The sequence below is a fragment of the Ambystoma mexicanum genome, chromosome 7q (genome assembly GCF_040938575.1).
Source record: "Ambystoma mexicanum isolate Mex_15411 chromosome 7q, UKY_AmexF1_1, whole genome shotgun sequence".
NCBI lineage: Eukaryota > Metazoa > Chordata > Amphibia > Caudata > Ambystomatidae > Ambystoma > Ambystoma mexicanum.
The window spans coordinates 144489051-144515937 of record NC_090941.1 but is presented as its reverse complement, the minus strand read 5'-3'; the positions used below and the strand labels follow the sequence as shown (position 1 = coordinate 144515937).

General features: G+C 49.0%; 1 protein-coding gene across 2 annotated transcripts in view; it reads left to right on the top strand.

Moving 5' to 3' along the window:
* Positions 1–26887, top strand: part of UGGT2 (UDP-glucose glycoprotein glucosyltransferase 2) — a 1923861-nt gene that overhangs the window by 1560052 nt on the left and 336922 nt on the right. For both annotated transcript variants that reach the window (XM_069639785.1, XM_069639786.1), the window contains one exon: positions 18371–18531. In XM_069639785.1, the coding sequence (XP_069495886.1) occupies positions 18371–18531 (161 nt within the window). The remainder of the gene's footprint in view (positions 1–18370; positions 18532–26887) is intronic.

The following is a 26887-nucleotide window of genomic DNA, read 5'->3' as shown; positions in this document are numbered from 1 at the left end:
GCTGCCTCCATCAGCAGCTAGACCAGCCAAGACAACACCATCACCAACAGCGTCAACGGCCACGACCACATCGACGACTGCTGTTACCACCCCGTCAACGACTCTATCAATGGGCTCGTTGATGACCACTTTTCCTTCAAAAGGAAGGCAGACCACAAGGGTGGTGCCCACAGTCGCAGCGACGGCAGCTCCGTGGGCATCCCTACCAGCACGGCGTGAGGTAACTGCCACCACTTTGGCGATGACCCCTGGGAACAGCAGTGGCTTACCCCCAGAAGTCTCAGGAGAAGGGAAGGAGTGAGGCTCTGACGACCCCTAGGAGGGGTGCAGAAACAGGGGCTGAACCAAGTGTGCCGGGGAACATTTATATTGCTCTGCTCCAATGAGGGTGACGATGTGCCCGAGGGCTACTATTTGGACCACAAAGGGGGCCAGGGGCCCTTGTTTGGAAGGTGGGCTACCGTGGGGTGAACCCTACCATCTACCTTACGAGAAGAGGCTTACCAGCTGTTAGGCAGAATCCTGTGCAGTGCCCTTAGGGACCACTACACACGATTAAGACTACAGGTGGTAATACAAGTTTTACCTTTGGTGCAAGCCTGTACTACTAAGGTATAGTGGTAGCAGTAGCAGAGCAGACAGGCTTATCTCAAGAGTATATGAGCAGTAGCAGAGATTACACAAAGGGACCACAATTACTGTGACTCAAGCAAACATTGACTCAAGGTCTCAGGTAAAAAATATAAGTACATTTATTTTGAAACCATCAGTTAAAAACACAACACTTCTATTAACCCTTAAACAAAACCACACGTTAAATACACTACAACTAACCAATTCACTTTGTACAGTAAGTCTCAAGGTAAGTACCCTGTGTTTGAATGAACTGGTGTTATGAACAAAACACGATACTGCGGATACGGTTGCGATCACTTTTTGACAGTTCGGTCTACTAAATAAAAGCGTATCTGTGACATGAAATGCTACCGGGGCAAAAACACACTTAACACCTGAGATACCCAGAGGGAGTTGGAGGCAAAAATCACAGGTAATATTAAGGTTAGGCAGACAGCATCGAGAAACACTCAGAAACAGGAGTTCAAAAGTCAAAGGGCCGGAGCCAGGGTTAAGTGACACCGGAGACCTGTTGCCAAAGAACACACTGTTAGACAGTTCACGAATCAGCATAGCCCAAAAGTGCTTTGATATTGTCAATGTTCGGAAGCAAAAGTTATAAGGAGGGAAGACAAGGACGAGCCTTGAGGATGAAGAAAAGGGATTCACCCAGTTTCCTCGAGCAGAACACAGTACCTTATTCCAATGGTGCAGCTGGTGCCCTCGCAGCTGTTCCTGTTGGTTTCCCTTCCCGCAGACCCACGATTCCTGGAGCTTTGTTGTGAAGGAGGACGCCTGAAGGGGGTCTGCACCACAAAGGGATGAAGCCGTCAGCGACAACGAATAAAAGGTGTGCTCCTTAAAAACAGGAGAGGCTCGGCAGGCGGCTTTCCGGACCACTACAGCAGTGTACAGCGATTTCGACTAGGTCGGAGACCTCTGTCTGAAGAAGATGAGCTGATTATCCCCACCAGGCTCAAGGGAAGAAGACCCCGGACTGGATCTTCTCTTAGTCGTCGAAGGGTAGCTAGCTCAGGACTGCAGCAGGGCTTCACCGGGACGGGGTAGTTGCAGCAGACGTCGTTCTCGCCGCTTCTCTTCGGTTCCTTGTAGTTCCAGAGGCGACTCTGACTTCTAGCCCAGGAGACCTGCCTTTTATGTGCAAAACCCCCATTCACACAGCCTGGCTGTCGATCACGCAGCAGGGGGGTTGTCCAGCCGGGACAACCACCTCGGCCAATCATGGCAAAGTGCGACTTGGGTTTCCTAGGATACCCTGTGCAGGGGGTGACTACAACCCTTCCCCACATTCAGTCTACCTAGGCACCCAGGCGCCAAGAGGAGGGCTTCTCTGTAGAAGCCCGCCAAAAGGCTGTGAACAAAGAAGGCGAACTTAGTTTGCTGCGCGAAGTAAAAAACGAGAAGGACTTTAACAAAAAGAAATGGCGAATAAACCCAACCGGAGCCAAAAGAAAGACGATTTGGTCAAGCGGGTTTATGCTTAAGGCTGTTAAAATAGCCAAAAGTATTACCACGTTTATCTAATATAATCGCGGTAGAAAAGTTAGGGTAGATACCACTGCCACCAGCCAAGTCTAAATGTTAAGAGTGAAACAGTGCTCCGGGAGGTACAGCCAGAAAAGGGGTACAGATTAGCCCTTTCCAGTACTCCATGTAAGATGGGGTGTACTGGGTCTGTGGTAAAAGTGGCTAGGTAAAGTAAATGGAAATTTTACCTTTCTCTGGGGGACAGTAGTCCGCCCCAGCGAAATGGAGTCAGAGGGCAGTCTAAAAGACAACCCTGGGTTACTACACTGAGGGTGCTGTGTAACCCATACAAGAATAGGGGCATCTGGAGTGGTGTGCTCCAGTGCCCAAGATCACACCATCAGTAAAAACACATAGGCCAAAACACATGTAAGAGTGAAAAAGGATGTACACTCTTACCAGGTGGAAAAAATAAACTCCAGAAATCCAGCAAAGCTGCTGGGGGGCTCAATAGGTGAGGGAAATTAGCCCTAGAAGGAGAATTCTCCCTAACACCAGCCTGGAGCCTCCACCTATCATTCCTTCTACATCTCAGTCCAGGGGCATTTCATTGGACATTCTGACCACGCTGCACACGATGGTATCAGAAATTCAGCAGAGACTGCCGCCCACAGTGGGCCCTGCTCTGTCTAGAAGTCCTCCAAGACCGCTTTCCAGAAGCCCTACTAGGTGCAAACGCAAGTCAAAGGACAATGCTGGTCCAAGGCGCCAACCAACACCACTGCCACTACCACCTCGGGATTTGGCCTCAAAAGGGGATCCTGACACACACAGACACAGGCACGGATACGGCGGCTATGGCGACGGACACCAATGAGGCCGATGACTTTGTGCCAGCAGACAGAGAGCCACACAGGGCCTCTCCGCCGGATGAGGTTGGCACCTTCAGCTCAATGATATCCAGGGCCTCTGAACTAGTGCCTGAGGTGACGTAAAAGGAGGGATTCCTTTATCAATGTCGTGAGACCAGGTGGAAGACCATCATGTCTGCCCGCTTGTTGGACGATATCTGGGATGAAGGAGGGGGATCCCAAAATATTTGTAAGGGTTATGAATTTGGTACCGTTTGACGAATCTGCACAAAAGTGTGCAAAAATATTTTAGGCCGAGATTTGAATGGTTTTGCAAAGTTTGGTGGGATTTTGTCAAGATGGGGCAAAATAAGAGGGGTGTCTCAACATTTTTAGATGGCTTATAATTTTGTTGCCGTTTGAGGAATCTGCACAAATGTTTTCAGAAAGATTATAGATCCAGTTTTGAATGTTTGTGCAAAGTCTGAATGCATTTTGTCAAGTGGGGGCTAAGTTATAGGACTATTTTTTGTACGTACATTTTGACACTTTTCAAAAAATAAAACCTGGACGGATTTGCAGCAAACTTGTGCAAGGAGCATTGGCAAGGACCCAAAAATGTCACTTTTCAAAAAATAAAACACTGTTGTACTGTAGGTACACAAAATAGTAATATACCTTTGGTGACTGAGGTATAGCCTGTGGCCATTGGCAGTGGCTGGCTATATGGTAAAGTTTTTCGAAATCGGGATAGTTTGGAATGGGAAATCAAATTCTGCTTGTGGCTACAGCCTGAAGTGCTGGACAGAATTGCTGCAAGCATTTGCGAGGAGCATTAGCAAGGACCTGAAACCATGCTTTTGCAAATCTGTCCTGTGTGTTACTTTTTTGAAAGTGTCAAAAAGTAAGTTCACAAAATGGTGATTTAACTTTGCTACTCTGATTTGCCTATTGGGGAATGCGGCATGGCCGAAGCACATGCCCCATGGTCTATAAGCCCGGGCTATTGGTCACATTATTACTCCTCCTCATTCCTGGAGACTTTTAACATCCATCTGGATGTTTCCTATCCCTCCTCTGTAATCTTTTGTGACCTCTGCGACTCTCTCTCTTTCTATTCTCCCCTGTGGCCCTACTCACTATGCAGGGCACACTCTCGATGTTCTGATCTCCTCAGACATCCCACTCTCCCCCTCACCACTTCTCTCTCCTGGAGTGATCACTTTCCCCTTTCCTCCAATCTCTCCCTCTTTACCCCTCAGGCCCAGCCAACTCCAGCACTTCAACCTACCTTCTCGATCATCCAACCCATGAACTGTGTGTCAGTTGAAGCCGCTGCCACTCCCCCCCCCCCCACCTCCTCCTGGCTGACTCACATTTTGACACAGCCCTTTCCATGATCCACTCCTCTATCTCTGATAATCTTGATGTTCTTGCTCCTGTCATGAGGATACGCTTGAAGCCCAAAGTCAAGAGCAACTCCTGGTATGACTCTGACCTTGTCACCCTTAAACGCAAGTGCTGGGTGGGTGAGAGGAAATGGCTAGCTTCTTGTGCATCCTCTGACAAACTGGCCTACCGCTTGCTCCAAAGGCAATACTGGCTCTCTGTCCGCACTAAGAAGAGAGCCCACATCCAAGCCCGTGTCCCTGCAGCATCTAACTACTCGGCCAAACTATTTAAAACCTGCAAGGAGCTGGCCAATCCTGATGCAGTCTCTACCTATCTTGTCCCCTCCCAGGTCCTACGCTTGGCCCTTGCTTCTCATTTTATCTCTAAAACCCTGGACATTCTGTCCATCCTCTCCTCCTCCTCCCTCTACTACTCTTTCCACTCCCTCTGCCCCCCAGTGGCCACCTCTCCTCCCTCTTTCTCTTCCTTTCCCCTGTTCTCCCCAGGCGAGGTTCCTAGACAAGTCTGATCTATGAAAGTCTTGTCAAAACAGGTTCTTCCCTGTTTTTCCAAAACCATCAAGGACCACATTGACACCCTTGCTCTTGCCCTGGCTGACTTCTGCAACTACTCCTTCGCCACTGGAGACTTCCCTTCCCCCTAAAGCACTCTTGTGCACCCTATTCTCAAAAAACCCTCAGCCGACCCCATCCTGCCCGGCTAACTATCGCCCGATCTCCATCACTCCTTTCCTGGGCAGACTACTGGATAAACTGGCCATCTCCCAGCTTAATCTTCACACTGAATCTGTTGTTTGTCTCCATGACCATCAGTCTGGCTTCAGAATAGCCAGAAGCACAGAAACTGCTCTCTTGAACATCCCTGAAGACCTGCTCTCTAATCTTGATTCTAATCTCCCCTCTGTCTTCATCTTACTTGATTACTCTTCTGCCTTTGACACGGTCAATCATGCCATCCTGCTCAATCGTCTCTATGATGAACTGGGTGTCACCGATCAGGCCTTGGCCTGGTTGACCTTGTTCCTCTCTGATCGACCCTCGCACGTCCAACTTGGGTCCTTCCTTTGCTCTATCTCACTCTCTACCTGTGGTGTTCCCCAGGAGTCCAACCTCTCTCCCTGGCTGTTCAACCAATACCTGGCACCTCTTGCCCACCGCATTGCCACACTCTGCTCCAACTTTCAGTGGTATGCAAATGACACTCAGCTCGTTTTCAGGCTCCCCTCTGCCACCTCTTATCCTTCTCTCATCTCTGACTGTCTGCCTGCTATCCCGGAGTGGTGTGCCACCAACAATATCTGCCTTAATGCCAGTAAGACAGAGATTCACCTCATCGGCACACCTGCTCCCTCCTTTCCTGTCACTTTCTGGCTGGCCTCCCTTGTCCCTCTTCCTGCCACCTGTGAGGCTAAGAATCTTGGGGTCATCTCCGACTCCACACTCTGACTTCTTAGAGATGACTTCTTAGAGATGTCAGAGATGTGAGGAGAAAAGGAATCTCCCAACTGCACCTCCTCAGAGATTTTCTTCCTGTCCTCTCCTTCCCCCAGAAGCTCACTCTCTCTACAGCTCTGGTTCTCTCTAGGCTTGACTACTGCAACAGCCTCTTTCTAAATCTGCCTGCTTCTACTCTCCGCCCTCTGCAACTCTTCCAGAACAGGACTGCAAGACGTGTCCTTGCCCTCAAGTCCAGGGATGGTATCTCTCCAGCACTGAAATCTCTGCATTGGCTCCCAGTGGCTGCAACGATTAAGTTCAAGACCCTCTGCATTGTCCACAAGGCCTTCTGGGGCCTGAGGCCTCAATACCTCCAACTCTCGGTTCATAAATACCTTCCTACTCGAGCTCTTCGTCCCTCCACCTCCCTCAGGGTCAGTTGCTTCTCCAAGCAGAGCGTTGGTGGTAGATCATTCTTCGACTGGAGCCTCCCTCTGGAACAGCCTGCATCTCTTAAACCCGAGGAGAACCATCTCTAGTTTCGGAAGCACCTCAAGACCTTCCTCTTTGCTTCTGCCTTCTCTCTTCCTCCCCCCTGCTGATTTCCTGTCTGATAATGCACTGATCACCTGGCTACCCTCTGATTTCGGGCCCAGGTCCCTACCAGCCCAGTTGCACACCCCCAACGCCCCCTCCTCCCGGCTACCCTTGCACTTGTGTCTGTATCTGTAACCCTACAGTCCCTCTACCTGCACTTTTGGACACCTGCTGTCTGCACTTATCCTTGCACCTGCCACCTGCTGGCCACACTTCTTGTTATTGTTTTGATTTCATGTACAGCACTGCCCCCTCCCCTTCCCCCTGGCACGTTTCCCCTCTCCCTCCCCTGCACATGCGCAATCTAAATGTCACTTGGCCTAGTAAGATCGTTGTCTCTGTCCTCCCTGTTCCCCCTTCCTTACCTTGTTGCGCCTTGAAACACTTATGATATGGCATTTGTAACTCGCCTATACACAACCTATGAGGGTGTAGTGGACACTGAACTAGGATGCAGGGTAGGTGCAGTGGATAACACAGGTGGTTTGGTGGGGCTGGGGGTCATGGTCGAGCCTCATGCCCTAGGCAATTGAACAATGACTTCCATCCCCAGCATGTGCTGCTGATAACGACACACATCAGTATGCATTGCAAAAAATATGTTACTTAAAGGAGGTTTACCGTTCTTTTATATATGTTAAGAGGAATTATTAATAACTTATATTCAGTGATCTAACCTAACATTTTCATTCATGGAAACCTAAAAAATTCACAGAATAAACTTTATTAAAGGGACGTTATGGTTAAGTTGCACTAATAAAAACCTATGAAATTCAGTGAAAAAACTTTCTTAAAGGGATGATATGGTTACAAGTAAAACAAAAAAAAACGGAAATTCGCCTGTTATGGTAAGCTGAGCAACCATAACTTGCACCACCACCGTGCACTGCTAAGACTAACAACCAGGTCATCAAAGATGACATCACAAATGTCATTGATGACATCACTGATAACATCACAAATTAAATCAATTTTGATGAAAAGTCCCTACAAGGAGTTGTATTTATGATGTTGGTAACAAGATGTCAGGGGTGATTGGGAGAGCTATCATGAACTACTTAATGTATTAAATAATGTACTCATCTAAACAAAACATTATATTGGAGGGTTGTTGTTGATACAGGAACCTAATCATTCATACATACAGCTAGGCAATGGCTGCAGAATGCACCATAGAAGCACAATATTTTTAATCTGGTCATTTTGGATAGTAAAATAATGAATGCTACCTTATCAGCGTTTTGAGTAATGTTAAACATGAAGTATTAGCTATTTATTCCAAGACTTACTACATGCGTGTGTTAGTACAAACAATACATATGAAGACCCACAATGCATAAAAAATCAAAGACACATACAGGGAAACTAAAGTAAGGAAGAAAGAAACAACATCACCAGAAAATATAAATAACATTAAAGTTCATCATCATGTATACAAATGAATGTATGTGTTTGAGGCCTGCTTATTGCTCCATATATGTGCACCATAACCTGAAACCCAACCATAAGGAATGTACTTTAAGAACATACAAGAAGGTTAATGTCTAGATATATAGCACCTTTTCAATGTTCATAATTTGACTGTTGGTTAACAATCCCACCTTGCTTAAAAATGCCAGTGAACAAAAACAAGTGGCCCAGATATGTGATGTCATCAGTGAGGACATCAATGTCATTTGTGATTTCATCTTTGATGTCCTGGGTGTTAGTCTTAGGAGTGCACGATGGTGGTGTGAGTTATGGTTTCTTAGCTTAGCATAGCTGACAGATTTCTGGAGGGTTTTGGTTTTACTTGTAAGTAACGTTCGTTTCACAACGTTTTTTCACAGAATTAATATATATATATTCAGTGAAAAAACTTTTTTCCAACACTTCTTTTTATTGTTTTTTCAAGAATAAGAAATAACGAAAAATAGGAAGGAAACATACAGCTTCCGACATGACATCGGATCTAAGGTTACATTGCAGCTTTGTTTCAATAAACTGGCAAAACAGTAAAACTGAGGTCAAAAAAAGGAGTCTGGGTGCGGGGAGACACAGGGAGCATCAGTTTTCACAGTGAGCTGTATCAGGAGTCTCTTTCTTGCTGCAATGTGTTAGGGTGGGGGGAGGCCATGCCCTAGGCGTGAGATCGCCTTGCAGCCAGGGAGCTGGAAGGTTTGTCTGTGTTGGGCTCCGGTTTGGCCTCGGGAGTACCTGCATCCATTTTGCCGCCGTAGGGTAGCATTAGTCAAGTTTCTCCATCGCAGGGTTGGGGGCTGTCTTGCCACCCCCGGGATCTGCTGCGTATAGTCTAGGAAGGGGGCCCAGATTTGGTGGAATTTGCTTCTGTTGTCGAAGCGAATGGCTGTGATTTTCTCTGCTGCCACTATCTCCCAACGTTTGGCCCACCACATTGGGATTGATGGGCCCTCGGGGTGTTTCCATAGCCTGGCAATTGATATTTTTGCTGCTGTTAGGAGGTGCGAGCAGAGATCAGCTAGGCGACCGGTTAGCGGGAATTGTCCTTCGCCTGTCGCCCCCAGCAGGACGATTCCAGGGTCCCAGGGGATTGTGAGGCCTGCAATTAATTTGATTTGGTCGAGGACAGTCGTGCAGAATTGGGTAGCTTTGGGCCAGGCCCATAGTATGTGGTATAATGTGCCTTTATCTGCGCATCCTCTCCAGCAGTGCATCGGAATGGAAGGCTTGCATTTGTTGAGAATCTCCAGGGTTCAATACAATCTGTAGCATACCTTGAAGACTCCTTCCTTATTGGTGACGCATTTGGAGCTTTTGTGTACTCGGGACCAGATACGGGTCCATTCCGTTGAGTCAATCTCTTTGCCTATATCCTTCTCCCATTTTATCATGTAGGGTTCCTTCTTGCTCGGGTCTGTTTTATCCAGTAGCCTGTACAGGGTGGTCACTTTCCCTCTACGGGGAGTGGCTGTGAGAGTCCTCTCTAGGGCTGATAATTCTCTACTTCCACCTTGCTTGACTGCTTCGCTTGACAGCCAGTGCCTAAACTGTGCGTATCTGAACCTTTCTGTTTCGGGGACCTGGAATTTGGTCTTGCAGGCTTAAAAGTTCAGCGGGTCACCGTTTTCAAAGAAGTCCGCAATGACGCGCAGTCCCCTCGTTTTCCACTTGTTGAAGCTGTTCGTGGTGACGCCTGGGGAGAAGTCCGGGTTGTCCCAGATGGGTGTGAGCGGGCCTATCGTGGTTCTGCAGTTCCATTTGCGGGCTGCTTTCTTCCAGCCAGTCACCTTGTTTCTTGTTGCCGTCAGTGGCCCCTCATTAGCAGGGTACCCAGGGCTTCTGATGTGTGGTAGGCATTCTATCGGTGACTGGCACCAACTGTCCTCCGGTATCAGCCAACGAGGTCGAGGGTCCTGTAGTTTCCATGCAAAGGCATGGGAGAGCTGAGCCGCAAGGCAGTATCTGTAACGTCTGGGACCCCTAGGCCGCCCATCACGGTGCCCCGGAGCATGATGCGCCTTTGTATCCGCGGCTTCTTGCCTTCCCAGACGTATTTTAGGATGTCTGCCTGTAGCTTTTGGATGGCTTTCTTTTGGACCGTTACTGGGACAGCCAGGCAGTGGGTACAGCAGTCTTGGGATTAAATTCATTTTTACAGCAGCGATCCTTCCGAACCAAGAGATTTCTTGCTTTTCCCATCTGGCTAGGTCCTTTCGGAGTTCTGCGAATAGTGGGCGGAAATTTGTTTTGTAGATTCTTTCTGTTTTATTTGGCATTTGGACCCCCAGATAGGTGATGTGCTGCTTTGCCCATGGGATTTGGGTATTTGGCACTCAGGGAAGCCTTGCGTTTCTTTTGCACTTTGATGCTCATTACTGCAGATTTTGTAAAGTTTACCTGAAATCCTGCTACTTCTTTGAACTTTTCTAATTCCTGCCAGATTGCTTGCATGGATTTTTCTGGTTGGGTGGATGTCAGGAGTACACTGTCTGCATAAAGGGCTACTTTGTAGGATTCTCCTCCGACTGAGAGGCCGTGGATCGCCGGATTTGCTCGTATTCTGTCTGGAAGGGCTCCATGGAGAGCGCAAATATGAGGGGGGATAGGGGACAGCCTTGCCTGGTGCCTCTTGTGATAGTGATTCTCTCAGACTTGATCCTGTTCACTCTGAGATGTATGGAGGGGTGTTGGTAATTAGATAAGATCCATTTGGTAAAGTTTGGTTCAAATGTATAATGTTTTAGTATTTCCTTTATGTAGCCCCAATCCAGCATATGGAACGCCTTGTGTGCATCAAGCGACATGACTACCAGTTCCGACCCCATTCTGTTAGCTGACTCGATTGTATTGATTGTTCGCCTGATGTTGTCGTGTGTGCTGCGGCCCGGAATGAAACCAGTTTGGTCCGGGTGGATTATACTTGGGAGAGTCGGTGCTAACCAATTCCCCAAGATCTTTGCAAACAGATTGGCATTGTTTAGCAGGGTGATGGGCCTGTATGAGGCACACTGGGCCCGGTCTTTCCCTGGCTTTGGAAGGAGGACCGTCACTGACTCTTCCATTGACGGGGTTGTGGAGCCCGTCTCGAGGAATGAGTTGAATAGAGTTGCTAGTTGTGGAGACAAGATGTTGGTGTATTTCTTGTAAAATTGGGCTGTGTAGCCGTCCGGTCCCGGCGCCGTGTTTTTCAGTGTGCGGATTGTTTCACCGACTTCCTCCTACTTCCTCTGCTGTCATTGGGAATTCCAGTGTTTCCAGTTGAGGGTATAGAGGCGCTCTTTGGATGGGTGCCAGGAAGCTCAGCTGCGCCATTTTGGATGTTGGGGGGTCCGGACATGGTTTGTCTGTGATGTTGTGCCATGCGTTCGAGGATGTCTGGCTTTGTGTAGTGTAGGTTGCCATTCGGGTCTGCCAGGCATTGGGTGTTATTCCGTGAGTGTAATTATTTCAGCTTGTGCACCAGCAGGCGGTTTGCTTTATTGCTGTTCAAGTAATAGAATTGCTTTGTGTAGGACAGGGCCTTGGCTGAGCGGTCCGCCAGGTGCATTTCTAATTCAGGTTTCGCTCTCTTGAGTTCCTGTCCGGTTGCTCTGGCTTGATGCTTTTTGAAGGCGTTCTCCAGTTCCTTGACCCTTTTCTCCAGCTTGACTTGTTGTAGTTGGTTGAGTCTCTTGAGCCTCGATGTGCAGTTGATCGCTACCCCGCGGATCACTGGTTTCATGGCATCCCAGATGGTTGCCTTTGAAGTGTCGTCAGTCGAGTTCTCCGCGAAGTAGTTTGTAAGTACTTTGGCTATTTCTGTTCTGCAATCCACGTCTGCCAGGGTTTGGTATTGCAATTTCCAGGGCCGTCTCGGCGCTTCTGGCATTCCCACGGTCTGTAGGCGCATAATGACTGGAGCATGATCTGAGATAGCTCTCAGGTAAATTTGGATGTCCTCTATGCAGGGGAAGCGCTCACTGGAGGTCAGAAGTAGGTCGATTTGTGAGTGACCTCTGTGGACATGCAAGAAGTATGAGTAATCCCTCTCCTTCTTCTTGAACAGTCTCCAGACATCTATAGCTCCGGTTCCGTAGGAACTGCGCCAGGGTCAGGGCTTTGATGTAATCCTCCCTAGTTGGAGGGAGTGTTTTGTCCAGGTCGGGGTCTGGTGTTAGGTTAAAGTCTCTGCCGATTACCAGTTGACCCTTGGAGAATGCCGGGAGAAGATTGTGGAGAAAACGGTCTTGGGCGCTGTTCAGGCAATAAATCGCTGTTAGGGGGATAGGGAGGCCGACAAGAAGGCCTTTCAGTAGTAGGTAATGACCTTCCGGGTCCCTTTTGACTGTGATCTGGGTCAGTGGCAAGTTGCAGCTGAGGAGAATGGCCACCCCTCTCTTTTTTTGGCCGGAGGAGGCAAAGTAGCATTTTGGGTAGCGGAGGAAGGATATCTGATTTTCATCGGTGGCTAGTAGGTGCGTTTCCTGTAAACAGACGATGTCCGCTGATGATTGGGAGAGTTTTCGCTCCACCGATTTCCTCTTGCCTGGGGGGTTCAGACCTTGCACATTCCAGGTCATCATGATGAGTTCCCTATCTCGCGTCACCATTTGGGTTGAGTGCAGTTACTAATTGGGGCAGCCCCCCTGTTGTTGATTGTATCTTGTAGCTTAGCTTGAGTTTCTGTGGTTCCCGATCCCTTCGAAGGAGGTTTCCGCCTCCGCGACTCCATTCTCCCACCTTGAACAAAAACTTGGTCTTACGGTCCAGCCTTCGATCAACGGGGCCTACGGCCGGGCCAACGCAGCCAACTAGATTGGGGGCGATCACGTCTCTTGTGTTTCCAGTGTAGCGAGAGGTTTTCCCCACTGTGTAGGGTAAGAGTTCTTTTGAGTTAGGGTTCCTGTTTCTGTAGGATTATCCTTGTGAGGGAGCCCCCCTTAGTTGGTTAGACTGGGGGAACCTTGGTGCCTGGTGTCATGAACCCGGCAGGGGCCCAGGCTGCGGGGCCCCCACCGAACTTGGGTGAGTGGAGGTTAAGGCACTGCGGGTCCATGAGCTGTCCGGGGGCTCATCTCACCGATTGTTCGTCGTCTTGTTCTTGGGGGCTGGCCCACGCACCCTGCGGCAGCCCTCGACTCAGGACCATGAGTTAAAGGGTTCTCACCTGGCGTCTCCGGGTTCGGGCACTGCTCCGCCGGATTCCTCCTCCCCGACCTCGGGGTTCATAAAGTTTTCTGCTTCTGTAGGGGAGGAGATCTGCTGTGATCTTCCCTCCCAGGTGAAGGTCAGGGCTGTGGGGAAGCTCCACCGGTATGGTTTCTTCTTTTCGCGGAGCCATTCTGCCATTGGCTTTAGGGCTTTCTATTTTGCTAATGTCATTGTCGTCAGATCCTGGTACAGAGATATTGCGGCATCTCTGAAGTGAATTCCGGCTGAGCTCCTGGCATCCCGCATTATCTCCTTCTTGACTCGGTAGAAGTGCACGTGGGCCAGGACGTCTGGTGGAGAGGAGGAATTTAGTTTCGCCCGGGTTCTATGTACCCTATCGAATTCCAGGGGGGCCTCCTCTGGGAGGGTTATGATGAAGCGGAACAGGTGTTTCGCATAGTGGCCCAGATCGTCGTCTGAGACCGAGGTAGGGATCCCCCTCAGGCAGAGGTTGTTGCATCTCAATCTATTTTCTGCATACTCCTCTTTAGCTTCGAGGGCGTTACATCTAGCCTCCAGAGCTGTGATCCTTTCCATGCCTGCCCCGATTTCAAAGTTTTGCTCGTAGATGGTGGTTTCTATTTCTTCGGTTCTCGCCTCGATTTCACCTACTCTTTTGTCCAGGGATGAGATTTAGCTTTTCACTTTATCCGTCTGTTAAAGATGGCGTCACTAGGGCGCAGCGTACCTGTTCGTCCGGAAGTCGGCTTAGTAGACGATGCCAGAATGCCAGAAGTTTTGTGGTGATGTGAGAGTGACACAAGGAACCAGCCCAACTCCCGTCCAAATGGATACTGGACTGGAGGTGAACCAGCTCCCGATGCCACAGGTTAGCTCACCCCTGATTAATGTGGCATCAGGACAGTGCAAGCACTGACAGGGGGAGCCTGATAGTCTTTGGCTAGAAGTTCTCTGCAGACAACTGGAACAAGAAGAGTTGCGAGTCGAATCCAGGAGCAGGAATCCAGGAGGCAGCAGAATGCAAGGGAAGGCGGGAAGGCAAGGGAACCAAGGAGGACAAGAACCCAGAGGAAGAACAGAGAACAACTGAGAAGGGGGGAACCACCCCAGCAGGAAGGGAGCAAGGATAAGGGAACCAGGGAGACCCCCTACCCGGGCAAGGAAGGGCAGGTCTAAACAGAAGGGACTGGAAAGACCAGGCAGGACAGAGCGGAACTCAGGTCAAGGCAGGAGCAAAACAACGATCCGGTCAGACCACGTTGAGACGCGGTTTGATCAAACCGCCGGGCTCCTTAAGTAGGGCCTCCCACACCCGGGAGGCTTGGAACGCAAGCCGTGCTGTTTCCCAGGTGCTGGGAGGCCCAAAGCGAGGCTTGGGCCGCAAACCGGCCGGGAGCCGAGAGCATCGTGTACCGCGCATGCGCGGAAAGCGGGAAGGGGTCGGCCGCGCATGCGCGGAACGGCACGCCCCGGGAACCCGGAAGAGCGCAGGAACCGGAGCGGCCGACCGCGTACGCGCGAGACCAAGCGTCCCGAAGATCCAGGAGCAACCGGTACCCAGGACCGCCCCGTACCCCCCAGGCAAAAGCGGGGGTAAACCGTCCAAGGCGTGGCACGCCGCATCAGGTAAGTGGGCTGGAACAAGCCCGGGTTGGGCGGCGTGACACCGTCCCTCTTTAGTACTCCTTGGTGATTGCTGTGAGGAGGCCTTGAAGATCTGCTTTCGTGACTGTTCGCATTGTTGGTTCCGAGGCCACTTCTGGGGGAGGGAGGGCCTGCTGTCATGCTTTCGTTGCGCTCTCCCTCTTTTGATTTCTCCGCCATAGTTGTAGTTAGCAGGGCCACAATGTCAGCTTGTTTCGTTGGTTTAGGGTTTCTGGACATTTTGATCCGATCGCTCTGGATTATGTGGTGGCTGCTCTGAGTCAGTGGAGCCCCTGATGGGCTTGCGTTTGCACTTAGGGATGTTTTTCTCCCCCTGCCCTTTAAGGTGCCGGTTGTAGGGTGCTTTGGCGTGGGCAGGTTGGACTCCCTGGGCGAGTCTATGTTCAGGGCTAGATTTGGGCTGCCGGCTCCCTTGTCTTGCTCTAGGCGGCCAGATAATGCGGATTCGCAGGATTCACAGGCTGTGGTTGCTGGGGGAACAAGTCTCTGAGCCTGGTGGACAGAGCGCTTCGCTCTAGCACGGGGAAAGAGGGTTTTGCGTAGAGTCACCCCCGGGGAGTCCCCAGCCCGGCCGCTCTCACACCCTTCTGCAGGTGGTGGAGAAAGCCCCCGTTGAGTAGGGATCAGCTGGTGAGTGTCCTGTAGCATGCACATCCAGGCGTGGCAGGTGCCGCCTTACCTCCTGACAAGATTGCGGGTTCGGGGTCCGGCTGCTGTAGGGGCCCAAAGGGGCTAGTTGCTCACCAGACGCCTAGGTCCTCATCCACTGCAGGGGCTGTGGGCACTGTTCTGGGGCTGTCAGCCCTGTGGGGGGGGGGGCTTCGGATCGCAGTAATGGTCCCAGGTGCTCCAGTACCGGCGGATGCAGACTCCCGGGGGGGGGGGGCGGTGATCAGGGCCAGAGTGTGGAGGGAGACGGGGGCTGGAATCCGGGTTTACCTGGCAAGCCTGTGGAACCCCCGGTGCGCACCCCCACCAGCGGCTCACAGGCAGCAGAGGGCCCAGACAGAGTCCAGAGGGGCTTCCTCTGTCTCGGGTAGTTCTTCAGTCATGCCTCCCGCCCACTTGGTACTCTGGCGGGGGTAGGTGGCGTTTGAGTTGCTGTTCCTCGCGGCCCCACCTCTGCAATATCTGATCCCCCTGAGGAGGAGCGGGAGGGCCGGGGAGGCGGGCTGCCTCAGAGCGCTGCTCTCCGCCCCAGCTGCAAACTGCACACGGACCGCGGGACAGCCCAAGGGCGGCGGTGGGAGGGCGACAGAGCGTGGTCCAGGGGTGGGACAGCTAGAGAAAGTCTGTGGGCTTGTTGTGCTGGGCGGTCACCCAGAGCCTCGGCAGGGGCAAAGTTACCCAGAGACAATGGATCCGGCATCCGCAGCTTGGTGAACCGGCGGCTGGGCAGCTGCAGCTCTCTGTGTTAGGATGCCGGGTGCTGGCAGATGGGGTTCTCCGGGTGCTGGTTGCCTGCCTCCGAGGCCTCTGGGGACCCCTGGCCTTGGGGATGTGTTCTTATGCCGGCTGGCGCGGGTCCTACATGAAGCCGACGGCCATTTTGGGATCGGGGGCCGGTGCCGTTTCCTGCCTCACCGCGGGCATCTGGAAACCTTGGGATCTGCCCGGAGCTGTAAGTCAGAATTCAGGCATGTTGTACCTCACCCCTTACGCAACAGCTGCCATGCTTTTCGTTCGGCTGGTCAGCCTCTCACTGGGGCATTGCTGGTGGCTGCATGGCCTCGGTCGGGAGCTCTCACAGAGCCTGTCCCTCCGCCATGGCTCCAAGCCACGCCCCTGTGAAAAAACTTTTTTAAAGGGAAGTTAAGTTGCACTAATAAAAACCTATGAAATTCAGTGAAAAAACGTTGTTAAAGGGATGTTATGGTTACAAGTAAAATCTTAAACCCCAAAAATGTGCCACTTATGGAAAGCTAAGCGACCATAACTCGCGCCACCACTGTGCACTGCTAAGACTAACACCCAGGACATCAACGAGGACAACAAAATGTAATTAATGACATCACATACCAAATTAATTCTGTTAAAAAGTCTCTACAAGGGGTTGTGTTTGCAATGTTGGTCACACCATATCAGGAATGATCGCGAGTGCTCTCATGAAGTACTTAATGTATTAAAATGTACTTCTTTAAACAAAATGTTATACTGGATTGTTCTTGTTCATAAAACAACCTAATAATACATACACATAGACAACGGGTGCAGTATGCACAACAGAAGTGCAGTATTTTGAATCTGGTAATATTGGTCAGTAAACTAATGAATGCAAGGCTATCAGAATCTTGACTAATGTAAAACTTGGAATTAATAGCTAACAATACAAAATTTACTACACACTTGCTAGTACAAACAATACATATGAAAAGCCACAGTGCATAGGAAACTGAGGCACATACAGGGAAACGCCAGTAAGGAGGAAAGAAAGAACATCACTAGAAAATTACAATAAGATTTACAGTTTGTCATGTATACAAATTAATTGTGTGTTTCAGGTGGGCCATTTTCCCCATGTATGTGTACCATGAACTGAGGCCATATCCTAAAGAAAGTACCTTAATAACATAGGACAAGGTCTAGATATAAAGCACCTTTTCAATCATAAGATTCTTACTGTCCTTGAAGAAAAACGACTGACCTAGACATGTCAGTGAACAAAAACAAGTAGCCCATAAATATGTCATCAGAGATGTCATCAATGACATTTGTGATGTCATCTTTGATGTCCTTGGTGTTGGTTTTAGCAGTGCACGGTGGTGGCGCGAGTTGGTTGCTTAGCTTACCACAACTGGTGAATTTCTGTTTTTTAAAATTTTACTTGGAACCAGAACGTCCCTTTTAACTAAGTTTTTTCACTGAATTGTGTAGGTTTTTATTTGTTAAACGGACATTATGGTTAAGTTGCACTATGTTTTTTCACTGAATATGTATTTACACACACACACTAACCACACCCTCAAACTCAAACAATTGTTCTGTGTCCAATATATTCAGGCTGGTCTTTCAATGCTTCCCTCTCGGTGTCTGGCATCTGGATGTGTTGTGTTCACTATTTCGCAGCTGAGCTCCATCAGGCCATGTTGGGACTAGCGTTCTGACTCCGCCCCACATGCTTGCGGATATCATCCTTTCTCCCCTCTGTCTTGTGGTTCCCTTTACGGAAAGGAAAAAGGTGTTCCCGCTTTCAAAGTCTTTTCTTTACAGGACTTCACTATCTTTGTGTTGTCTAGGAGAACATCACCACAAAGATCACAAACAGCCAACAATTAGTATGCAAAACTCAGCTTCTCATTAATAATGCTTTGAGCCCGGGTTCTCCACTATTGGAAAAGCTGGTTGTGTCTCTCTCAAAATGTAATCAGAAGAAGTATGTGAAGTTTGCTTAGCTTTTAGAAAAATCTGTTGGTTCTGTACCTTTTTGTTTTAGTATTATGAAAATGGGGCCTGAGGGTGATGAAAACATTAATTTGACCATATTATGAATATGCACAGGAAAAATATGCATGCAAGTGCATGTGGTTTGTAATTTGTGGACATTAACTAAGTGGGAGTGGCTTTGTGGCTCCATGATCCTCTTGCTCTGAAAAAGCAAAATTGCCTCGTTACACTTCTTACCTAAACCCATGTTTTATTTGTTTGGTCTATAACAATATTCACATTTTAAATGTGTCTGTTTTCTGTTGTTAGATCGTGAGAACTGATCTGAAAGAACTCAGGGATTTTGACCTAGGTGGAGCGCCCTATGGTTACACGCCTTTCTGTGAGAGTCGTAAAGAAATGGATGGTTACCGTTTCTGGAAATCTGGATATTGGCAAATGCATCTCGGACCCAGGAAATACCATATCAGGTACAAAAAAGCATGGAATTTGTGGAGAGGAGGGGATTGTTTTTCAGTAATTCAAGTATTTGACTTGTGATTTTCATTGCCTAAAACACAAACCAATGATCTGTAACTTAAGTTTCACAAAGATAAATGGACATCACCAGTATGCAGCGCTTCTCAATACACAATTTCTGAAGACAAATGTTTTTTTTCTTAAGGTGACAATTAAATGTTAACCTCCCAGTTACTTTGAGTCATTCTATATTCACCACAGTACATACTGTTTCCCCAATAGCAAACATTAAGGACTATACCAAACAATTGTTTCCATGAGTAACCTCAATTTAATGCAGGAATGCATTAAACCAGCAGGGATCCCCCTTTGACATTCAAACTGTTGCATAGAAAAATACCTTCCTCACCTCTCGTTTCCATTTTGGTTCTCAATTGGTTCAAATCAATCCTCTTTTGTGTCCTCTATCTGTACGGCCATCTAAATGTCTTTACCCCTATTTTGCAGTGGTAAAGAGGAGAATCTCATCAAAATATGCTCTGGAGGCAGGGGAAAGCTATTTGCTTATACTAGTGTTTTTGTGAGACTCTATAAAGGGTTTCATCAGCTTCCACGTGCCTAGGGCATAGTACAATAAAGAAGGTCCAAACAAAATTACAGCAAACCAGGTTCCTTGGGGGGGCATCTGGTTCACTGGGCGGAACTGGAGATGCGTTTTTATTTTCCATCAAGAGACACATGTGCTTCCCAACATCAGGGGGCTGGTGGTGGAGCTGATTTTCCGTGTCTGGTCGGAGTGCGAAGATTGAGGACGTTTGTCACCAGAGCACAATACACGTTGTCAAATTGATGTTTAGCCATCCGTTTATGGAACAGAAACAAATATCCTCTGGACCTGAAGCTCCTTTATTTGTTGCAGATTTCTGCGACAGTGAGCCCGAAATAGAAATGTTTGTCCTCCCTACTTCACTCTCAGGAAATACTGAACTCTGATAACTGAAAACAAGAGTAAACATAATGGTTAAGAAAAATAAATCTACAAGATCAAGCTAAGACATGATGGGTGTAGAGAAGATGCCTGTATACCAGTGTGCATGAGCTTAGCAAACAGAGGCACCCAGAAAGAGAAGGTGGTCGGCACTGATCCAAAGCACAGCGGTTCAGGAGAATCCCAACCAAAGTCCAAAATCCAACAACAAAAGACAAGACACCACACTCAACCTCCAGTTTTCTTCTTTCTTTAAAAAACTTGTATTTAACTTTGCACAGAGTTACAGCATTACATACCATACAGTTGACTTGCATATTACATTAGTTTACTTTAACATGTATATTCAGACAGTCGCAATACAGGCATTGTAGCATTTCGTCTTGACTGGTTTCTATATCACTTTTACTAAGCAGGTATTGCCTAAATCCACCCCATACGTCCTTCGGGGGGTTTGTTAAGGGTAGCAAGCTAGAATACACTTCTTTGTTATCATTTGCCAAGGACATATCATGCACCCAGTCTTGCACAGAGGGGGTGTCTTACTTTTCCGTCTCATCAGTATGGCACGCTTAGCTAAAAGTAAACCCAGATTGAGGAGCCTGCGCTGGATAGGGTTCATTTAACATATAAAGCCCAGTAGACATGACCTCAGTACCCATGTTGCAGGTTGGTCAACCATTCCTTCTAGCGCTTCACACGCATTCACCCAGTACTCAGTGAGCGCCCCGCAGCACCATAGCAAATGGAGTATGTCGGCATCCTCGCTCCCACATTCTCGGGCACTTTCCATCAGCCATAACATACATTTTCGTAAGGCGTGCCGGGGTGAGGTGAAATCTATTCAAGATTGTGAAATGGATTAACTTGTATCTGGAGTTAAAGGAGATTTGCTTTGTTAAACTGCACAGCTGTATCCTGCGTGCCTCAGAGAGATTGATCCCTAGCTCTCTTTCCCACTCCCCTTTTATATCTGGTGTCTGTACCTCTCTAACTGATAGTGTCTGTTTATATAATGCAGAGGCTGTCTTCTTTGCCATGCTGGGAGTGAGTACATATCTCAGGCATGACTGTGAGATCGGTTGGCAGGGAAATTCATCCCACAGTATTGCCAGTGCAGAGCGCAGTCTGAGGTATTGTAATTTCTGTAATGGGGTGTCCTCAATGTCTGCCTTAATGTCATCCAAGGTCACAAATTGGCCATCGTGGAACAGATCCCTATAATGAAGTATGCCCCTGTCTCGCCAGTGTGTGGCCAGGTCCTCGTTTCGTGACGGTGGCAAGTATGGTGCACCCCAAATGGGCATGTCTGGGTTATACGTTATGGTGCCTCTAGGGTGGCAGACCATTCTAGCCCATGCTTGTTGTGTGACTAGGACAGGGTCCATTTGGTCGTCGCTCCTTGCCTTACCTTCGACTAGCCTGTGTAAGAGGTAGGCCGGGTCTTTCCCCAGTTTTTTCAGTGCCACGTGTGACGGGCTGGGCGCGCCCTCATTCCAGTATATTGTGTAAAAAGCCTGTCCAGCCAGGAAGTATAGTTCGAAATCGGGAGCCGCCAGCCCTCCCCGCTCATATGGCATTCTGAGTCGTTTTGTTAGAAGGCTCTCAAGGTCCCTCTGGATGAATTGGAAGAACACCATCCTTGTTACCTAAAACAGAAACCAAGAGGCACCGATCGAGCCTGAGAGATCCATCCTGCAGCGACCTGCAGGGCGGAGGAGGAGAAGGTGGGTCTGGCGGTGAAACCCTGCCTGACAAGATACGCGATCGCCGCGGCCAGCATGTGTGGTCTCTGAACACCAGGGGCGAACTCAGCCGCGCGCGAAGTGTGCAATTGCCGACAGGCCACCAAAGAAGGAAATCAAGGATTAATCCTTGACTCCAAACACCAGCAGTGGAACTGAGTTGCAGCGGGCGGCTAAGAATCCTGTGTGCGCTCCATGCGCCTGAACCAGCCTGCTTCTTGGAGCCCGCCCGAGCCCCCGGCAACAGACGGTGCGGGGGGCCTGGGAGTGCGGACATCGCGGCGGGACGGGGGCCGACCAGACAGCCCCGCTTGGACAACATCCTGCCGATCATGTGAAGGAGAAGTGGTGAGACCGACGGATCCCAACCAGAGAAGGTACGTGCCCCTGCTGGCGGATAGGGGAGCCCCTGCGCGCCGAGAGCGGCACCGGCCCGCCACCACACAATCGCAGTGCCCTATCGAACATGTGTGGAGGTGGCATTATGCCGCGGCCTGCCTGACCTCTGTCCCCCCAGTGCGGCCGGGCTACGACCGGCCGCCCCTCAGGATATCCTGTGCTCCACGCCGGCCTGCACCAGTCAAACACGCGGCAGCATGCATACATAATTGGGCTATAACTTTACAGACTGGGCACGGTCACTGTGATATCTGCTGGGGTGCACCACAGCAGCTGTGGGCCTGGATGTGTGTCCCTCCTCCCACCCTGTGCTGTGTCTGAGGCCTCTCAACGCTGCCTCCGCTGGGCCCCATTACAACAGATGTCAGGCCCATTGTGACTGTTGAATCTATCACTGACTACGGTGGCCCCGGAGCATACACAAACCCCTGCTACTGTGATTGTTTTCTTGGCCCGGCTGCTGCTCGAGACCGCCCGCCCTTCTTTCTGCCCTTGGGTCCCACGAGCTGCAGGCACAACGCTACTTGGAGATACCTGTCAGATTTGTCATGAACTGTCGGACACGCCCCTTTTGGACCTCCTGGTCCTTGACACATCGGGGCTAACACTCTGCTGTACTTCCAACATGGCCATTAAACACAGAACGCTGCCAACCAGCTTTCACGTACGACGTAGCACGCTCTATAAAGAAGCCACGCCCCGAGGCTCCGCAAGTCTCAGCGCTACTGATTGCTGTGGCTAGACGTGTGCTCCGTAGTTCGCTTTTGCTGAACTCTGTTGTTTCCTGGGACCCCCCGCTTCCTCCTACTATCCTCCTTATCCTGTCTTGCTTCCCGGACTCTGTGTACCCGCCTCCGAGTACACCTTCTTCGAATCCTGGACTTCCTGGAGTTTCCAATTGACCCTTGACGTAGAGGCTGAACGAACGCTGGAACCCGAAGACGGCCATACGGGGTTGTACAAAACCCGAAACCGTACGGAAGAAGACTCCTCCGAAGAACTCCAGCAAGCAGCGAACTTAGGTGAGAAAGTGGGAAACCTGTGACAGATTGAGACGACACCTAACTGAAGCCTATACAGACATGGAGGCGGCCATTCAAGATCTTATGCTCGGCATGCAAGAACTAACAACCGAAGTACAAAACCTAAAGGCAGAGAATGCCGCATTAAAACAATTAGTCTTGTCCCGTGACTCCGCCACGAAAGAAAGCGTACTATTGGGCGGCATTGTGGACAAATACGATGGGTCTGCAAAAAACCTTTGTGGATTCCTTGATTCCTGTTTAGTCCACTTTACATTTAAGCCCTATTATTTTTCTACTCCCAGGGCTAAGGTGGGCTTTATTATTTCGCACCTTTCCGGGAATGCATTAACCTGGGCCACACCTTTAGTTAGTACCGGAGATGCCCTCCTGGATGATTATGACAGATTCATTCAAGCTCTTAGACCATGTTTGACCGCCCAGAACAGGTCTATAGTGCTCAGGAACGTCTCCTTGATTTCCAACAAGGCGCCCAGGACATGCTCACATATGTAACACGGTTTAAACAATTGGCTAAAGAAGCGGATTGGTCCTCAGAAGCCTGCTTCTCTCTTTTTCGAAGAGGGCTCAATGAAGAAATCGAGGATGAACTAGCCAGAGTGTCTCGCCCAAGTTCATTCCAAGCCCTTATGGATCTCGCTCTGCAGATTGACTTCCGCATCCAGGAAAGGAAGGCAGAGGAAAGGAAGACCAAGATACCCCTCCAGAAAATCCCTATAGAGACCTCCTCGAAGTATGATTCTGTTCCTGCCCCTAGTAACGATCCCGAACCCATGCAACTAGGGGCTTTCCGTGGACCCATATCCCCCCAAGAAAGGATGCGAAGGATCAATATGGGGTTATGCATGTATTGTGCCTCGGACAAACATTTAAAGAGAGAGTGTCCTATAGCCCCTCCACGGAGTTCGGGAAACGCAAGCTACCGATCCTAGATGGAGCACAGTTTCGGAAGAGAGATGTTTGCTCCACATCTATTCCATCCTTGAACTCTCCTGGACAAAACAATCTGGTAATATTACAGGCCTTTCTATCGCCATCCAAGAAGGAAACCTACCCCATTTTGGCATTGGTGGATTGTGGAGCCATGGGAATATTCATAGATCAAGATTGGGTCTTTAAACACCATATTCCATATGAAACCTGGGATATCATGCAACCCGTAGAAGCGATCGATGGAAGACCCCTTTCTTCAGGACCCATAACCCTTCAAACCAAGGAAATTGCGCTCGCAATAAACCACCATCGAGAGAAGATAAAGTTTGACATCATAAAGTCCGCCCATTACCCAATGGTTTTGCGTATGCCCTGGGTACACAGACACAACCCATACATCAATTGGGCAGCAGGTTCCTTGTTTCTGGGTTCCGAACATTGTATGTCTCATTTCTTACTCCTGTATTCCGCTCCGACACCATCGGAAGGAGCTTCAGCAGACCATCAAGGCCCGCTCACAGTCTCAAATATCATCCAGGTTCCTAAAGTCTATCAGGAATACGCCGATGTGTTCTCTTCTGCCATTGTTCAAGCCTTACCTCCTCATAGACCCGAATACTGTGCTATTGATACAGAACCTTCAGCTGTGATTCCCTTTGGAAGGATGTTCATCTTATCCGAACATGAGAAAAGGGTCCTCCATGAAAACCTAGATACTAACCTTGAAAATGGCACCATACGACCATCCAAATTCCCAGCCGGAGCCTCACTGTTTTTTGTTCAAAGAAAGGACACCAATGAGCTCAGACGTTTTCTTGATTTTCGAGGTTTAAATCGGTGCACCCTGAAAGATCGCTATCTATTGCCCTTGATCTCAGATATCCTGGAAGCAGTAAGCGGAGCCGTAGTCTTCACTAAATTGGATCTCAGAGGTGCCTCCCATCTGATCCGTATTAGAGAGGGAGACGAATGGAAGACAGCCTTTAGAACACCCTTTGGTCACTTTGAGTACTTGGTCATGCCCTTCGAACTTGCAAATTCCCCAGCGGTCTTCCAACGCTTCATGGATCGGGTGTTTTCAAATATGTTATTCCTCTTCGTCATTGTGTATCTGGACGATATCTTAATATTCTCTAAGGACCATCTTAAGCATGAGGAGCATGTTAAGGCAGTGTTACAACGGCTACGTGAACACAAGCTCCTGGCTAAACCCGAGAAGTGTCTTTTCCATGTCTCTACTGACCACTATCTAGGATTCGTCCTTAGCCCAGAAAGTATTGGAATGGATCACTCCAAGGTAAAAGCCATACTATCCTGGCCTATTCCGACTACTGTGAAACAAATCCAATCCTTCCTGGGGTTAGCTAACTTTTATCGGAAATTCATACCTTCCTTTTCCGAACATTGCCTTGTTGAAAAAAGATACTCCCTTTCTTTGGACAACAGCCCAAGGGGAGGCATTCCAACGGTTAACGACAGGTTGAGCCAGGATTGGAGCTTGTGTAAACTCTGACATCAATCGACCTTTTCTCGTGGAAACAGACGCCTCTAACTACGCCATTGGAGCAGTTCTAAAACAGGAATTCGACGACAGCCTGGAACAACCAATTGCTTATCTTTCACGGACACTAACTCCCAGTGAAACCCATTATTCTGTTTTGGAAAAGGAACTGCTAGCCATCCGTCAAGCCTTCACAGAGTGGCATCATCTACTTCGAGGAGCAAAACATCCTGTCCAGGTCTGCACGGACCATCGGAATCTTCAAGTTTTACAGGCTCTGGAATGTAGAAATAGCCGTCAAGCCAGTTGGGCCTTCTTCTTTGCCCAGTACCAGTTCCATATTCATCATGTCCCTGGAACACAGAATATAATTGCTGATGCCTTATCTTGACGTCCCGACTACTAAACTCTTGAAGACCGGTCATTCCCTAAAATGTTTCCACATAGGATATTCGTAGCTCAAGCAAACAGCCTCCTGGACGATGTTCGGATACAAACCCAGTCCTCTGAACTATGGAAAGAATTTTTAGGAAATAACCGATGGAATCTGAGAACAAAGGACGGATATCTTTTCAAGGATAAAGGTTTAGTCATCACCACACAGAAACTACAGCAAAAGATAATAACCTTTTCCCACGATACCCTTCACTCCGGACATCGTGGCATCACAAACACCCTCCATCTAATACAAAGACAATTTTGGTGGCCGAGAATGAAAACTGACGTACGACTGCACATCCAAGCCTGTGCAGTCTGAGTCAAAACAAACATGATAACTAAAGACCGGCGGGCCTCCTACTTCAGCCCACACTACCAACAAGGCCCTGGGAAATTATTGCTACGGACTTCATTGTGGAATTACCACCTTCCAGGGGGTACACGGCTATCATGGTCACCATAGATTTATTCACTCATATGGCTCATTTTACACCATTATATAAGCTACCTTCTTCCTCAGAACTTGCTGGAATCTTCCTCGAATACATATTTAGACTTCATGGACTCCCTTTCAAGATCATATCAGACAGAGGACCTCAATACATATCTCAATTTTGGAAACACCTTTGCCGGATACAAGGAATCCAATGTGCCCTCTCTTCAGGGTATCATCCACAGACTAATGAGGCTACCGAACGTGTGAATCAAACCCTGGAACAATATCTTCGTTGTTTCACTACCAAGGTCCAGAACGATTGGTCACTTCTAATACTTGTGGCTGAATTCTCCTATAACAATTAGGATCACTCAGCTGTCAAGACCAGACCCTTTTTCTGCAGCCAAGGATTTCACCCTTCGGTGGGAGGATGGAAGGTAGCACATCTCTTACAATCTCTTTCAACACCAAACCTTTTCTTCTGCCAGGAATAGTACTCACGAATCTTCGGGTTTTATCGGAAGATCTGTAGAGGAGAGAGGCGTCCCCCCGGGAGTCCAGAGACCGTGAGCTGTACTCTGTGCACCCAGGGGGCCACCCCCTGGGAAACCCTTGTGGGGAAGAAAACCCAGAATCAGACAGGTTCCGACTGTGTAGAATGGTAGTCCACAGGATCAATGAAGAAAGTAGACAGTAGTAAGCTTGCTGTTCAGTTAGGAGACTGGATGCGGAATACGAGTAATGCAAGGTAAGTTGCTGAGGAAGCACTAAACAATGCCAGGGGAAGTGAACTGACATCCGGGAGACGAGACTCCAGAGGTAGAAGAGGAGAAAGGAAAAAAGTGACAGAAGGAGGAGAGGAGCCGTGGGTAAGTGAGGCGGCC